Source organism: Hydra vulgaris, chromosome 12, assembly GCF_038396675.1.
Source record: "Hydra vulgaris chromosome 12, alternate assembly HydraT2T_AEP".
Classification (NCBI taxonomy): domain Eukaryota; kingdom Metazoa; phylum Cnidaria; class Hydrozoa; order Anthoathecata; family Hydridae; genus Hydra; species Hydra vulgaris.
Window position 1 is genome coordinate 3994089 of NC_088931.1, and position 18241 is coordinate 4012329.

Below are 18241 nucleotides of genomic sequence, written 5' to 3' on the forward strand. Positions count from 1 at the left end.
ATACCTCCTTGTTTTAACGTATTGTTTAAAAAAGAAAATAATCCGCGCTATCATGATAGCGTTATATATAACATAACAACTGTTGTTATGTATCAGTTGTTATAAATAATGATAACAAATCAATAGGTAACTGCTGCGTCACGTGGGAATACTTTTATTTGATTATACATCAAAATGAAACATACTTGATAAAAAAAATAAATTATTATGTAAAAAATTACTAATAAAAATTACTACTTTACAATTTTGTTTAAAAACATTCGATATATATTCAATAACCCCTGCATAACTTCTGTATAAATATACAACAAAATGTTTTTAAGTTATATAATCAATAAAATTATCAAGAACTCTACTCGTAAAAAAAAGTTACCAAAAAAAGCCAAAACGAAGTTGTTAGACAAAAAAAAGTTTTGATTTCTGTCCAAAATAAGAAATATCTTCAAATTTGTATCCTAAAGAGATTAGTAAAATTAAATATCAGGGATAAGTGATTGCAAACAACCTCTGATTCGATTTAAAAATGATCTATGATACAACACACTGAAAATTCTTTTCATTTTACAGTACCCAGTGGGCACAATCATCCGTAAGACGTCTGTGCGACGTTTTATAGACGCCGCAAGTCTGTAATAGGTCTTTAAGACCTCCAACAGGCCCACTGGGTATTCGTTTACCCAGTGGGCAAGGGACCTAAAAAAGATGTCTTTTGAATGTTCACAAGACGTCCGAAACGATAAAAAGACGTTCAAAAGACGTTCGAAAGACGTTTAAAAAGACGTCTTTTTAACGTCCCGTACCCACTGGGTAGTATATCAAGTATTGCTGGGTAGTATATCAAGTATTTTACAAAAACAATAATTTTGACATCAAAGTTTTTTTTTTACAAATAAGGTATTAATACACAATAATAAAGTTTACATATCAACTTGAAGCTACCGGCTTTAGTTCTGACATGATATATTAGTTTCAAAAAGTAATGGACTTCATAAAATAATATGCCGCGCTCAAAGAAGCGACAAAAACTATTTTTAATTGATGTTAATTGGGTGTTAACTGGGTGACTAAGATAACTTACTGGGTGACGCTTACCCAAAAATTATAGACGTACTTGTCAAAAAATCCTGAATTTTCTTGGAAAACTCAAGGAAAATTCTTAGAAAAATTTAACGGATTTAGATGAGCTAAGAATTTAAAAATATTTATAAACGGTACACGTCACGCCGTCATATTTTGTAAAAGAATTTTCTTTTTTGTCTGATATTTAAAAGTTATACAAATACAATAAATTTGTATTATAATTAGTTATATTAATTAGATTGGAATATTGGATTTTTATTTTAAATTATTTTAATATATATTTTACTAAACATTGTTAAGTAAGATTATTGTAAAGTTTTCTGGAATTTACGTGTACATGGGTATCAATATCTAATGTTTTTTCTCTTTTTTGTTGTGTTATAATACTAATTTTAATATCTTTTGTTAAATTTATTTTTTAATCTATCTTAAATAAAATTATCTTCATTAATATTCTTTTCATCACTATCATTGTTATTAATACTATATTTTTATTATATATTATAGTATATACTTTTTATATTCTTTACTACTAATTTTATTCGCTCTTATCACTACTATTATTTTTATTACTTCAACTTGTATCGTTATTATTATTCTTATTTCCATTTTATTATTATTATTGAATTTGCTGGTTGTTTATTTCAAATTAGTGCTTATTACTATTTGTAAATATTCATGGTGTAAAAACTTTATTCAGAATATATTTGATTTGATTTAATTTGATATCTTGGTTCAACCAATCAAATTCAATCAATATTTTATTTTTGAATAGCATAGCATGAAAAAATTTTGAAAATTTCATCTGCTATAATGCTATGCTGATATATATATATATATATATATATATATATATATATATATATATATATATATATATATATATATATATATATATATATATAAATATATATATATATATAATATATATATATATATATATATATACGCACACACATACACACACACCTTACCATAGTAAATTTATTCATTATATTTACATAGTGTTTACAAATTCATTATAACAAACTAGATTTATATTTTCATATTCCATTGTTAAATTATAAACTTACACATTTTACACATCTTATATTTTTATTCTAAATATTTATATATTATGTTTATATTGTAACAAATATAATAAAATATAAATAGAACAAAATAATTATATATTATAATAATCAATATTGTATTATGCATACAGAAATTAGGCGTCACAATTGCCTAATACTCCATTTTATACTTACTTTTGTTAAAAGTAAGTTTTAAAATCTTCATTCTATTTAACTTTGTATGCAACACAACAATGTATGCCAATTATGCCAAATAATGTTTTATAAAGATGACTTAAATCTCATTGAGTTGAATGTTAAGTTAAGTTTTTTTTTTAATTTGAAACGTAAATTTTAAATTTGATTTTTTTTTTTCAAAATTCAATTTGATTTTTGATATTTTTATACACATCTTATGACGTACGAGATGTACCCTAAATCTGCCCCTGTATATATATCTTGGTTTCATGGTATACATCAATTTTCTTATAGCTTGCTGTTGAGAAGGAGTGCGGCCACATCAACTGAGGGTTTGGCATGAGGCAGCAATCTTTTATTTCAATCTTTTTCTTTTCTTCTTTTTCTGATAACGCTGTATGCTATATCAGAAAAGAAAAACTAGTAACAATTTTTAATCATTTATTAGTTTTAGGACATTACTAAAACTATGTTTTAGTAATTTACTAAACAACTACATTTTAGTAATTTACTAACTAGAACTAGAGGTAGTTTTAGTGTGTTGAATTTTTTTTGCAATTTTAATTAATAAAGTTAAAATTAACAAAAACATACAGTTTTAAAAGTTATATAAAAAAATAATAATAAGATTAATATGTTAAAATTATATAATTATAAACATAAGAATAGTATAATAAAAAAAAATAACGTGAAAGTTAAATTTTCTCAACATGAAAATGAGAGATAGAGCCTTCTATTTTTACACCATTATATGTTATTTTGGTGTTTTATTTAACTGTACCAATCTATATTACTTAATAAATAATAAGTAATATGTGTTCTAAGCAGTTAATTTAGCAATTTTTTTTTAATCTTTTAATTTAACAAATTTAACCAGTTTTGTTTTTTAATTTTAAAAATCTTAGAGAATAACAAGTTTAGTTAAATTCTCTCAACATCACAAAAGGGAGATAAAACCCTATAATTCTAATATCACAAATTATTAAAACGAAGGAGCTTAATATTTATAAATAAATTAATGTTACGAATGAACCTTGAACGAGCCACTGCACAGAAAAATGATCCAGAAACAGATTAATCCAAAGATTAATAATATCCACCTGAACTTTATAATTGGTTACACTGATTAGTGGTAAAGATTTATACCATTTATCTGAAAGCTTTTTTTATTGATAAATGAACAGGACTATCTTTTAAAAGCAATTATCAATACAATCATAGATTTCAAGAGTAAAGATATAATGACATTTATTTAAGCGATTATTGAACTCAGATTTTTTTTTTTTTACTTTCAATGGATTATATGTTTTTTACCATTGCCTTTATATAGTTCTTTTAATATAAGATAGAAGTAGTATAGTAAATTATTTTAAATAAAATATGAATGAGATGTTATGAAAAAAAGAAAGACTAAATAAATATTTAGTCTTTTTTTCCAATTTTTTTGCTTATATCAAAGTCAGTATAGTTATTTAATCTGCTTATGTTAACATCAAATGTTGTTAATAATGTGTTATAATTGAGTTGATTTTGTTAAATAAAAAAGAACATAAAGTTCCTTTGGTGCTAATTTGATGTTGTTTTTGCAATTATTATTTATTATGCTGCTAAAGTAGATCTTAAATGACTGTACATCATGTTTGTTGGATATTTTAAAGTTTAAAAAGTTTTTATTTCTAGTATTGTACATGATATTATCAAAATTAACAAAATCAAATTGTTGAATAATTTTATCGGTTTCTTGTAATGCATTACCTTATTACATAGTTATAGTGCTCTACAGAAAAATTGATGATAAAAACTTTGTAGGTTGTATGCTTTAAGTTGTTGATTAATTTGAAATATATCTTTGTTATGAATATTAATTTTGAGTAGTAAAAATAAAACCATGTAGAATGCATTGCTAAGGATTTGTATTTCTTTTCTAGTGTAGTAAATTATTAGACTTAAACAGTAATCAAAGTTAAGTAGTGTGAATGTTTGAAGAATTGTAAACAAACTTATGACCAAACATATTAGTTATTTAGAATAATTTTTTATGTTTTTGCTTTTATCTCTTTTATGTATTTGGTAAAATGTAATTTGCTGTTGATAATGACACCAAGCAAATAAAATTTATGAAATAATTCAATTTTATCACTTAATATGATTGAAGTGGCAATATTATTTTGGTTGAAAATAATATTGCCAATAAATAAATGGAACCCTGTGGTATACTGATATTACCTTGTTCATCATTAGAATATGCAGCTTTAACTTTTGTAAATATTTTTCTATTATGAAAATAGTTGCTTATTAAGTTAAAAACATCAGTTAAAAAACCCTAATTTAAAATCAGTAGTTTGGAATCTACTACAACAAAAGCTTTTCTAAAATCAATTAATAGTGTAAAGAGTTTTTTAGAGTTGCTTAGCTTTAGAGATGAGAAGTTTGATGTGAAATTTGAAAATTTTTATAAAAATGCATATTAATAAAATAATTATTGTTGAAATCATTGATGCAATTTTAATTGACTATTGAATAAATCATTTTGCTTAAAATATGCAGTTATTCGTTTAGCAATTATTCGTTTAAACAGTTTTGTTAATGGAGATATAGTAATACTTCAATAAACTATTGGTATTATTAATTTTACCTTGCTGTTTATAAAGTGGCATAGTACTACCTATTTTGAATTTACTTGAAATACTATCTGTTTCTAGATTTTGTTGAATATAGTCATTAATGGATCAGCGATTGAATCATAAGATTTTTTAATAATATTTGTCTGAATATCTGAATAACCACAGGTGCTTTTTCCTTTTAAGTTTTTAATTGCATTGATAATTTCATATTTGTTAATAGAAAAAAATGAGAAATTTAATTTTTTTAAATCTTATTAGATATTTTAAGATAATTGAAGAGATTGTTAATAAAGTTATAAGAATCATTAAGTACGCAATCGAAATTAGATTTGAAAGTACTAAAGAATTTGTTGAAAAATAATGACTTTTTAATGTTCGAGTAGGCTTTCTTGTTATGGTAGAGTATATAATCAGGAAAGTATATAATCTTCAAATCTTGATTTAATTTTGATGAATTTTGAGTAGAAATCATAAAAGTCTTTTGAGTTAATAAAATTTTTCAGTTAAAAATAACTTAATTTTTTTTCTTCTTAATTTTATCAAATTTCTTCTTGCTTTTTTATACATTTGAAAGATTGATAAATCATTTGTTTTTGCATAATCAAAATAATTGTGCGCAATTTTTAAAATTTTTTAACTCTTGATTGAACAATTGGTTGTCTTCATTCTTGATGTAAACTTTCATCATTTTTTTTGGTAAAATGGCATTTAGGATATTTCAATATTATAAATGTTGAATTTGAAATAGTTTTACATGTTGGTTGAGTTGTCATTTATATTAAACTGTGTGTTAGTGTTATTGATTTGCGTTGGATATGATTGTTATTTTTTATTACTTATTTGCCTGCTTTTGATTGTTTTTGAGACTACTTTTGTGATACCATCAATAACTGCAAAAACTGCACAATGATCACTTAATGGAGTTTCTAAGACAAATATTTTTTATATTTGCTGAACTTTACTCAATAAAACATCAATCATACTTTTGATGTTTTGTATTTATTGTCTTTTTTATTCCAAAGTATTCCATACAAGGACGCAACAGTATTCCATACAAGGACGGATTTGAGATTTGTAGAGATAGAGAATAGAATCCGGAGTAAGAAAGTGGCGAGCACAATACAAAGATGCAACCTTAGCAGATGCTAATTTTGCTATGGATTTGATATACGGTTTCCAAGAAAGATCAAAAGTAAGAGTTAATCCTAGAAGATTAAGGGTAGATGATTCATTGAGTACATTACCATTCATAAATATAGGAAGATCTAAATTATTGCGATAGCGATTGGCTGAAAAAAATTGAGTTTTATATGTATTGAAGTTCACCAGCCACTGTGAGCCAAATGCTGTAGCAGAAGTGAGATCCTTTTCAAGCTCAACTTCCCCCTCCAAGCAATCAGAGAGTGTTGGCTTCTTATCATGACAAGAATAAATGGTAGTATCATCAGCCACCTTAGATGTGCGAATATATGGAAGATTGTTAATGCAAATTAAAAAGAGTAAAGGGCCTATGATAGAACCATCAGGAACCACTGAAGTTACAGAATATGAAGAAGAGTGCTATCCATCAAGGACAACTTTTATGCTACAATTGGAAAGGAAGGATTCAATAATCTTAAAGATGTTACCAGATACACTGTAGGAAGAAAGCTTATGGAAAAGACCAGCATGCCAAACTTTATCAAAAGTTTTAGAAATGTCAAGAGCGATTGCCTTAACCTCTCCACCTTTATCTAATGCACAATAAAACCTATCAGTTATTACTGTTAACAAATCGGCTGTAGAGCAAGAAGATTGAAATCCATATTGATGATCAGAAAGTAAGTTATTAGATTTAAGATGAGAGATTAAGTGTTTGTTAATTAAAGATTCAAAAACCTTGCTTATGATAGGAAGAAGACCTATGGGACTTTAGTTAAATGTATCAGATCACTCACCAGAAGTTTTGAAAAATAGGGATAACAGCAGGCTGGAAAACATGACTCTGAGAAGCACTTGTTAAATAGTTTTGATAGTATAGACGACAGCTGTGGAGAACACTTCTACAAGACTATAACGTTGTCCGGACGACAAGCTGTAGAAAAGTCTAAGCAGGAAATAACTTTAGATACAGAAGCTGGAGTAATACACTTGTCAGGCAATGGATTAACCTGATTGTCAGCTATATCAAGTAGAAAATGACTAATGGAATCAAGAGATGATATTAATGAAAAGTTCTTAGCAAACAATTCGGCTTTGTCTTTAGGTGAGGGGACAAAGTCACCATACAAGAGAGGTGGAATAACAGATTTGTCTTTATTATTGATGCTATTAAAGATTACAAAATATACATAAATGTCTATATACATTTATACATATTTTTATAATAACCAATAAAAAAGCAATTTTTATGAAATTTTAATTATTTTGTTCTTTATGAATTATGACCAAATTATATTATAATTCATTTATAGTATAATATATTTTCAAATTATAAAACTTTACTGCAAATTATGCTGCAGTAAATTTTTTTTATTATAGTTTTTCCAAAATTCACTCAAAAAAATCTTTCTGAAAAGTCTTTAATTAACCCCATAGCACTTTTTATTCAAAAGTTATGAACCAGTTTTTGTCAAAACAGCTGTTTGGCCCACTATGAGCTGGTAAACTTACCTTTTTTCATTTGCAACTGATTACTTTGTTTTAATAATCTTCAACTTCTAGAGCGGTCAGTATATTCTCCAACAAACTCTAAATCGTCTACATCTTTATAATTAATTTGCATTATAACAGGTCTAAATTATTAATAACTGATTTGCAACAACTTAAAAATTAAAATAATTCAAAATGCAGCTAGTAGCCATTATCAAAAATTTTAAGTTTTGTAAGTTGTAAACATCTTGCAAAAAATATGGAAAGAATTATAAAAGGTCACAATAATGCTTTGTTAAACAAAAAAGAAATCCTAAATGAAAAAACGACAGAAAATTGTAGTTGTAAACAAAAAAACAATAGCCCAATGAGCGGAGATTGTTTATTGAAAAATGTGGTATGTAAATGGGTTGTTTCCTCTAAGAATGGACATGATAAACAATATATTGGCTTAACAGAAGGTGAATAGAAAAAATGTTTTACCAATCATAATCAATCCTTTAAAAATAAAAAGTATTCAAAAGACACCATACTATCAAAATACATATGGGATTTAAAAGATGAAAATATTGTTGATTTTATACTGAATTGGTCCATATTTAAAACCTGCATATTACAATATTTCCAAAAAATGCATACTATGCCTACAAGAAAATTTTGAAATAATTACACATGCAAACCAAGAATGTTTATTAAACAAAAAATCGAAATTGATTTCTAAATGCAAGCATGAAAATATGTTTCTTCTAAAAAGCTATGAAAATAAGTGAGCTTAAATAATAATTACATTAAATTCCCCTTTCAAAAATATAAAAAACACAAAAGTAATCAATTTAAAAAAATTCTTTTATAGTGTCAGCATATTCTACAAATGTGTGAAAATTTACAGTAGTTAAGACATTTACGACTTCCTGTAATTTAATTTTTGGTATATATATATATATATATATATATATATATATATATATATATATATATATATATATATATATATATATATATATATATATTTATATATCTTTATATATATAGTTTTTTATTAATTAAAGGAAGCATCCAGAAGTTTCCAGAAGCATGCAGAAGCTTCCAGAAGTTTCCAGAAGAAGCATCTGGAAGCATCCAGTAGCATCCAGAAATATCCAGAAACATTCAGAAGCATCCAGACGCATCCAGAAGCATCGAAAAGAAGCATCTAGAATCTTCCAGAACAGGTTCACACAGGTTCATTTTACTATATAAGAGACATGTAAATCGACATGTAATTCAGTCAGTATATGGAAGTCAATCAGTCAGTATTATCAAGACTGTTTATCGAAGTGAGTTTTATCAAATTGTTTTATCGAATAACATCAATACAAGAAGTGAAATACAACAAGTGTTTCATTACATCAATACAGTCCACATCCAACCAAGACGTTGTGTTTCACAGAGCATTATTGTATCATCACAAGGTAAATGTAACACGGTAAGCCTTGAGAAGCGTGATTATTTATTTTTATTATTTTTATGACTTTAAGTGCAAAAATGGCTCCCGACAGTCTTGGATTGGAACTAAGAAAGAAAATTATTGGCGATTACGTAAGTGGAATGTCACAAAAAAGTATTTGCGATAAATATCGCGTGAAAAAATGGACCGTATCAAGACTATGTTCCAAATATCGTTCTACGGGGAAGTTGGCGGCAGATAACAAAGGTGAAAAACCGCGTTCCACCACTTGTAGAGAGGATTCTATGATTGTTAGATCCGTTTAGAAGGATCCCTGGATATCATCAGCCGAGATACAAAAGCAATTAGAGCTGCCTGTTTCGGACCAAACAATCAGACGACGTGCTGTTGAAGCCGGATTGTTTTCTCGACACCCTGCAAAGAAACCGCTGATTTCACTGAAAAACCAGAAGAAAAGACTCCTGTTTGCTACATTTCATATTGACTGGAATGTGCAGAAATGGCGAACTATCCTGTTCAGTGATGAATCGAAGTTCAACATCATTGGGAGCGATGGCATTTGCTGTGTACGTCGACCGGCCGGAAAACGCCTCGAATAACGTTACTGCTATAAGACCATGAAGCATAATGGAGGCAATGTAATGGTCTGGGGGTGTTTTTCTGCTAACGGTCTAGGTCCAATACATCGAAACGATGGAATAATGGACCGTTTCATGTATAAAAATATCCTGAAAGATGTTACCTCATGCTGAGTGGAATATGCCAATTAAATGGGTTTTTCAGCAAGACAATGATCCGAAACACACTGCAAAAGTAGTCAAGCAGTGGTTTCAAGACAACCACCTATCGGTGATGGATTGGCCGCCTCAATATCCGGATCTCAACCCTCAATCGAGAACCTGTGGGAGATCGTCAACTGCAGAATTAATCGTTAAGGTGTTCGTAATAAGGATCAACTGTTTGAACAAATCCAAAAGGCCTGGGCAGCGATTCTACAAAGTTTCATTGATCACCTGATCGCATCTATGCCTCGAAGATGCAAGGCTGTGATCAACAACAAATGATTCGCCACGAAATATTGATAGTGAAATACAGCTTGGTCAACATTTTGTCGAGTTGCACTTGAAGTGGGTAAAGTTTTTGTAGTGTTCATCCAAGGACCTGATAGTTCTTTTCTTACCAGACTCCAGAGTGCAAGTTGCATTGTTTCCGTCAAATCCTACACCATGGTATCCTCAAAACGTGTTGTAATTTGAGTTCAACCACTTTTCAAACAAAGGCCATAAGCTAAAGAGTAGCACTGAAAGTTTACTTACTATTCTAATTAAAACATGGAGCTCAGGAACAGAAAGCAACTCCTCAAGAAGAGTTTCAGGGTTTTCCTCTTTGTACAAAAGTCTTTAACTCCTAAAATTAATTATATTTTTTAATGTATATTTTTGAAGTTTGAAGACATTTTAAACTTATTCTTTCCATCTAGGGTGAAGTTTTTGTAGTGTTCATCCAAGGACCTGATTGTTCTCTTCTTACCAGACTCCAGAGTGCAAGATCCCTCACAATGTAGACAACTGTACTTCATATTGATGTACAGTTGTCTACATTGACTTCTTATTTCAAATACTGAATTTGCACATTTCAGATCAAATGCAACATAATACTTCACACCTTCTAATTTTAGTGGTTCAATAAGTTTCCAAAGATTACCATTAGCTTCAGAAACCCCCTCAAAAATCTCTATAAAAAAACATGATTCACATGACTCCATTTTAAGCTAATTTTATAGCTATGGATATAGATCAAGGATTCTTCAGGTTACTGTAAATGTTTTAAATTCCCAAGAAAAAAACCTCATCTGATTCAAAGCTTGATGCTTGATTCAAAGCATGATTCAAAGCTTGATTCTCAAAATTGAAACTCAAAGAAGAATCTCAAAAGAAACTCAAAATCTCAAAAGAAACTCAAAGCTTGATTCAAAGCTTCTATTCCTTTTTCTGTAATAATATGTCTAAATGTAGATATGAATCTTTTACATAAACCAATGTTATAGTAACAACTCCATCCATAAACTCTTCTTTTTTAGTTGTGTAAAACTCATTTATCTGGGTATGAACACCTTCAAGTTTTTCTAAAATATTTTCTTCAATGCAAGTTTGAGTTCCCATACTAGCTCTATATTTGGAACAAGACTTATGAACTTGTTTGGGTCTTTGAAAGCTCAAGAGATTAAACTAACTCCATAAATGTACCAAAGGACACCTGTTTCAGCTCAATTCTGCCAGTTTTCTTGTTTGGAGTTCCAACTACAATGTTTAAAGGAGATTATTGAGTAGCCAGCCGAAAGTTCTGTCCTATACAAATATTTTCAGCCTCCATCTTATGCTTAAGTATACCTGGAAACAAACAATAATGAAATATTTTTATTATTTTGATTTTTGAAATATGTGTTTTCATTAAAAAAATGTTGAATTTACTTGCCTGAGACCACACGTTCTGATATATATGAATATTTATGGCCAAAGCTGTTCAGCTGCTTTAATTAGATTATCAACAGCCTTTCTCTTAGTACAGATGTGAGCCACTCCTTGGTCTTAATATTTTTGTTTAAACACAAATAGACAAAATGTTTTATCCAAAAAAACTTTCTTCATTACAATCATTTTTAATATGTAATGCAATAAAAAAATAAAAAAGTAATAATGGTAATAATAAAATTCTAATCTATAAAACCAAAGCATACTGAACATAGGAGAACTTTACACGTTCTAGAGCAGCATCAATTTCTTCCACTACGTTGCTAATATTTGATGATCTTCTAAAATGTAACCTATCAATCTAAAATTTGTAGGACAATAGGTGATATTAGTATATTTATCCTGTGTAATCTCATCGCACTTAAGTGTACAGTTAAGTATGACATACATAAAGACACTTAAATATATTATATAAGTATATACATGTATTGTATAACTTATTCAATACATGTATATACATAAACATACATATTCTGTATATGTATTTATATGTATATGTATTTAATGAATATACATATAAATACTCATATACTTTATATGTATGTATAATGCATAAGCTTTACATGATATATGTATGTATGTATGTACATATATATATATATATATATATATATATATATATATATATATATATATATATATATATATATATATATATATAAACACACACATTTATTTATTTTCTTATGAAAGCGCTATTAGATGCAATCAAAATATATGAAATTGCTGTTTTAGGTTGTTAAAAAATTTGTTAAAGTAGAAAAAGTGCGTCTAAGAGTGCTAGATTATATATACTCATAAGTATATATATATATATATTTATATATATATATATATATATATATATATATATATATATATATATATACATATATATATATACATATATATATATATATATATATATATATATATATATATATATATATATATATATATATATATATATATATATATATATATATATATATATATACAATATACTTCAACATGTACATGATATACAATATACTTCATTGTCACAACCTATATCATTCTTATTCTTTTATTTTCAGTTAAGAAAATGTATGTACGTAAATGAAACAAAAGTATCACCAAGAAATAAATTGTTAAAAAAAGAAAAACAACAAAACATAAATTAACCAAAACATTTTACCCTAGTTATCTTCTCTACTCATTTCCCCAGGTACTCCACCTTGTTTTTATTGAGGTTGTATAAGTTTTTGTGGATATTGTTGCAAATAACCTTGAGATAGTTGGTTACTTCTAAGCTATACTGGGTCCAGACAAAAGTTTTAATCTTTCTTTCAATTGCAGGAGTAATCTTTTCAACTTTGGGTGATTTTTTACCATACTGTGTAAGATTAACAGCACACATTTTATATAAACAATCTACCATTTTACACACAGCTTATTAACTTTTGCAGATTTTCAACTGAGTTTTTAACAAATTTTATTAACAATTTTATTGTTTAAATTAATCATTATAAACAACAATTTTTTTACTTTTCCAACCCTTCAGAAGTTCTATTTGGCATAAATGATATCTACTAATATATACCTAATTACTAAAAAAAAAAATTAGACCTGGGGAACAACTTACCCTGGCGGTCACTCTGGTCCACTGTGTAATTGCAGGTGTTTGTAAGTTTTAACTCCAACAAAACTCAGTTGTTTCCTGCAAACAACTACCAAGGTGATGTGTATACATGCTTATATTGATGAATGGCAACCCTCTCACTGAGTCTTCTACTTTACAACTTCTTGGGTTATCATTTGCTACTGATATCACTACTGACTTTTCTCCATATAACTGTTAATCTTCGTGGAAACTATATATATAATTGATTTATAAACTCTTTATCAAGCTCGCCATTATCTTACTCCTGATTTTATTATCTACTTCTATAAATCTCTTATTTGTCTTTGTATGGAAAACTGTTACAAATACTATCATGATCCCTACTTAAAGGAGCTATCATCTCTTGTTCCATCAGCCAAAACTCATTCTCACTTGACTCTTCATTGAGCAAAGTTCATTCATTTGTTGTTCATTCGCATCTTTTTACTGTAACTATATGCTCTAAAAACTTTTTTTCTTTAAAATATTTTTCTTTATAATTTTTTTCCCTGCACTTCAATCCATTGGAACTTCCTCCCATCTTCATGTTTTCTCGACTTTCAACTTTTTAAGTCTTCTGAGAACTTTTTCCTTGCTCCTTAACTATACTCTTAGAGAAAGATATATTATCTCAAAATATCAGTTTGGTCAAGTCTGTCTTTATTATATCTGTGGTTGAAGCAAATAAAGTTAAAGGTAAAAATTGTTTATTCGTTCTTTTGCACGGTGTACCTTTTTCGTAACTTTTTATTGTCTCTGGTGCAGAGTAGAAAGGCGTATTGGTGTCTGCTGCAGAGTAGAAATGTGTATTGGTCTTCAAGTTGAGAGTTGTCATGGGTAGTTAATCCACATTTTAAAAGTCACAAATACAAACATTAGAAAGATTTAAATAATCAAATTTCAAATATGTTGAAGCAAGAGAGAAAGGTGCTTTTCATAAAATTTTGGCATAGTTTATGAATGTCCCCACGGATGATCTAAAAAATTTTTGATTTCAAAAAAGTGTACATTGTAACCTCCTATTCTTATCCATCTACTAAAAAAAGTTTTTTAGGTTTTTTTAGATGGATAAGAATGAAATTTTAAAAAAAGAAAGAAAGTTTTTTAAACTATCCTATCCCCTAGTTCAAAATTGCTAGATTATTAAAAAGTTAAGAGGATTTGAATTAAAAAAAGTATTTCTAATTGTTTATATGAATTTTAATCTTTTTGTATCTTTTTTTTGATTTTTTCTAAAATCAGCTGTAAGCTAATCTTTATGATTAAAGTTGATAAAGTTAAGATTACTTAATGTAAAAACTTTTTTTTGCTGACTTATATTGAAATATTTTTTTTCCGAAAAAAGAAGAAAATAACAAATAGTGAAAAAACATTTACTGCCAAAGCTATAGTCATTGTAGCCTTCCTTTGCAATTTTTATTTAGATAGCTGTTGTATTTACTGAAATCCTCACAGCTACTTTTTTCAGCATGATATATAGCTTAGCTATATTTATATATATTTAAAATTTCACTGTTGGTACCATTAACAGATTGTTAAGGCTGTTCAGGTGATTGGGTGTTGTGGATGACTGTATCTGCTCTTTTTAATTAATTTTTATTTATTTGTATCTATGGATTTTGTATATATATATATATATATATATATATATATATATATATATATGTATATATATATATATATATATATATATATATATATACATAAATACATATATACATTTTACATACATATATACATTTTATATATATATGTATATACATACATACATACATATATACTAATTAATTATTGCTCTGTTCTTTAACAACATTAAGCACTCTATTTTTAGAATACACCAACATAAAATTTATATATATATATATATATATATATATATATATATATATATATATATATATATATATATATATATATATTTGGTATTTATCTTTAAGTTTATCTAAAAATATCATACATCATGTGGCAAGATTATGATAGTGATAATCAACAAATGGTAGATAAATTTATAAAGGCTGGCGTTGTATATTCAAAAGATGTAGAAAATGCTTTTCGCTGTGTTAATCGTGCTGCATTTGTTTCAAAAAAATTACTAAGTTCTGCATTTAATGATTCACCTATTAAAGGGCCACCTAATATTCATATGTCAGCACCACAAATCTATGCTACAATTATGGAACATCTTGAATTGGAACCTGGTAATGGTTTTTGTAAATCTAAATTTATAATTAACACTTAAAAATAATAATTCATAACTTGAAAAGTGATTATTTTTTTTTAAACTCAAAAATTTTTTTTTAAACTCATGCTCCTAGGGAATTGAATTCCATGTTGACAAGGTGTGCTATGTTCTTGTGTGTGTGTCACATGTTAAACATTCTTTTAATGTCTTTATTCATCATCCCACAGGATTTCCAAAAGAATTCCATTTAAGATTATTTGAGGATTCTTTTAAAGCATGGCATGGTTATAATGATATATAAATTATATTCCAACTCTAGCGGTGATAGTCATGGAAGCATGGCAAGCTCGTTAGAGCCATGCTTCAAATGGAAGCCATGTCTAAGTTTCGTACTAATATGTAAATGATGTATAAGTTGTGAATTTCATTTTTAAGTTTGTTTAAAGAGTTTTTCCTAATTGTAACAGAAGCTTTTAGTTTAAAAAATACATAATGCGATACAGTATTACAAATAACCACAGGCTTACATTATAGTCTTAAAGGTGAGTAAAGCACTGGTCCAATTTTATTCCATTTTATTATTACATTTTATTCCAATTTTCTTTTATTCCATTAATAATCCAATTTTATTCCTTATTATTCCTTTTTATTCCAATTCAATCCCAGCATGGCAGCTGGTAGAGAGTTCCAAAGTGTTGAAGTAGGTAGGTGGGTGGGGAACAATGTGAATAGAATTTTTTAGGCATGCAGGAACAGATACAGACAGATAAATCAGAAGTAAGAAAATTGCTGGTTGGATAAAGAGAAACAACCTTAGTAGATGTTAACTTTGCAATCAATTTTATATATAGTTTCTATGAGCAGTGCCACTCCCGAGGCTCAGGTTAGTAAATGACTGGGGCTATGGCCAGGGCCAGGTTTGATAACACATAGCCGCGACCGGGGATGAGTTTATGATCATTGCTGCATTAATATTGATAGATCCTATAGAAATGTTATTTTTAATTGAAATTTATGATATGAGTTATAATTAAAAACAATACTTTTATAGGATCTATCAATATAAATGCAACCCCGGTCATAAATCTGGCCAGGGCTGCATTAAAATTGATAGATCCTATAAAATATTGTTTCAAAGTAAAATTCATATCATAAATTTTAATTAAAGATAACATTTTTATAGGATCTATCAATATTAATGCAGCCTTGATCATAAACATGGCCCTGGTCATGGCTATGTGTTATCAAACCTAGCCCCGACCCTGGCCCCGGTCGCTTACTAGCTCAGATAGAACATACATATAGCATTTTATGGGAGAGCGAACACCACGCCAGAAGTTCAGACAGAATACAAACTTACCTCTTATATAATTGTAATAAACTTACTGGGTTACATGATACCAGTAGTAGTGTGTATCTCCTATATACTTGCTAATAAGTTGTTTATATTTTTTTAATTATAATTTTAGTAATTACAAATATAATTAATATATTAATAGTTATATATATAGTTATATATATTATATATACTTATATATTAATTATATTATTAAATATAATTAAATGAAGATTAAATTGATAATGATTAAATTAATTAGTTTTCAAATATCCATAAAATATTTATATGAATTTTAGCAATTTTTGAAATAAATTTTTAATATATTTTAGGAATGTCATTTTTGAATATTGGCAGTGGTACAGGTTATTTTTCATCTGTAGCAGGGTTCTTAATTAAACCTCATGGTTTAAACAATGGAATTGAAATTAATAATGATTTAGTTGAGTTTGCACGAGAAAAAGTAAAAGACCTATTTAAATATAATGAAATGGCTGCAAAAGAAATTTGTCCACCAACATTTATTTCAGGAAATTGTTTTTTGTTAGACCCATCTCAAATAAAATATGACAGGTTAATTGTTATTATTGTTATTACAAATGTTTTTAACTGCTTATTGTGAATTTTATTAGACTTGGCTTCATCCGGGTAAGTCAGCTGGTCCTGTTTTTGTTTTATCAAACCCATCTTTGGCCCCTGTATATAAATAACCATGTCCTTGGTAGTATCTAGCTTAACTTTTTTTGATCAACTAAATTTTGATGATTTTCAATTCAGAATTATATTATCTTTATTCCAAGATGTGTAGATACTCTTATAATGATTTACAATTTCATGTTGTTTTCTAAATTCTTAATTTTTTAAATCAAAGTTATTTGGTATTTTTCTAAAATTTTTGTTCCTGAAACTTCATAAGGGATTGATTGATGATTAGGTCATTTAAGAAATACTATTCAAGTTAAAAAATTAAAAAATTATAAAACTTTTAAGTTAAAAACTTAAAAAATTATTAAACTTTATTTTTCAAATTAAAAAAGTTAAATATTTTTATAATTACTTTTTTTTTTTGGTTCTTTGTTTTTTAGTTTTATTCAATAGTCTTTTTTACTCTTTAGGTTATACTGTGGTGGTTCCTGCACTGCTTCAAATGTGACCTTTTTTCTTGAATTTTTAAAAATTGGTGGATTTTTAATAGCACCCCTTGGAAATAAGGTTGTTGATCATGTTTATAGTAATATTTTCACAATACTTATTAGTTAATAATTTTTTAAAAGTCTTATCTAAATAAACATATAATATGTATGTATATGTATATATATATATATATATATATATATATATATATATATATATATATATATATACCCAACACTCTCTGAGGTTGATTATTTTTTGCCAACGTTAGAGTTTTCAAGTTTCCTGGATATTTCCAGAATTCTGAGTATTTCTTTAAAAAATTTTTTTCTGAATATCCAAACAGCTTTCTGGAAATACATGTGAAAAAATTTTTTTTGTAATTTTTTCATCAAATAATTAAAA

The 18241-nt window shown here is 27.2% G+C and overlaps 1 protein-coding gene across 1 annotated transcript in view; it reads left to right on the forward strand.

Annotated features, from left to right (window-relative positions):
• Positions 1–15106: 15106 nt before the first annotated feature.
• Positions 15107–18241, forward strand: part of LOC100214952 (uncharacterized) — a 56997-nt gene continuing 53862 nt past the window's right edge. Inside the window, exons 1-3 of the mRNA XM_065811274.1 lie at positions 15107–15382; positions 17035–17275; positions 17818–17914. Of these exons, the coding sequence (XP_065667346.1) occupies positions 15145–15382; positions 17035–17275; positions 17818–17914 (576 nt within the window). The 5' untranslated portion in view covers positions 15107–15144. The remainder of the gene's footprint in view (positions 15383–17034; positions 17276–17817; positions 17915–18241) is intronic.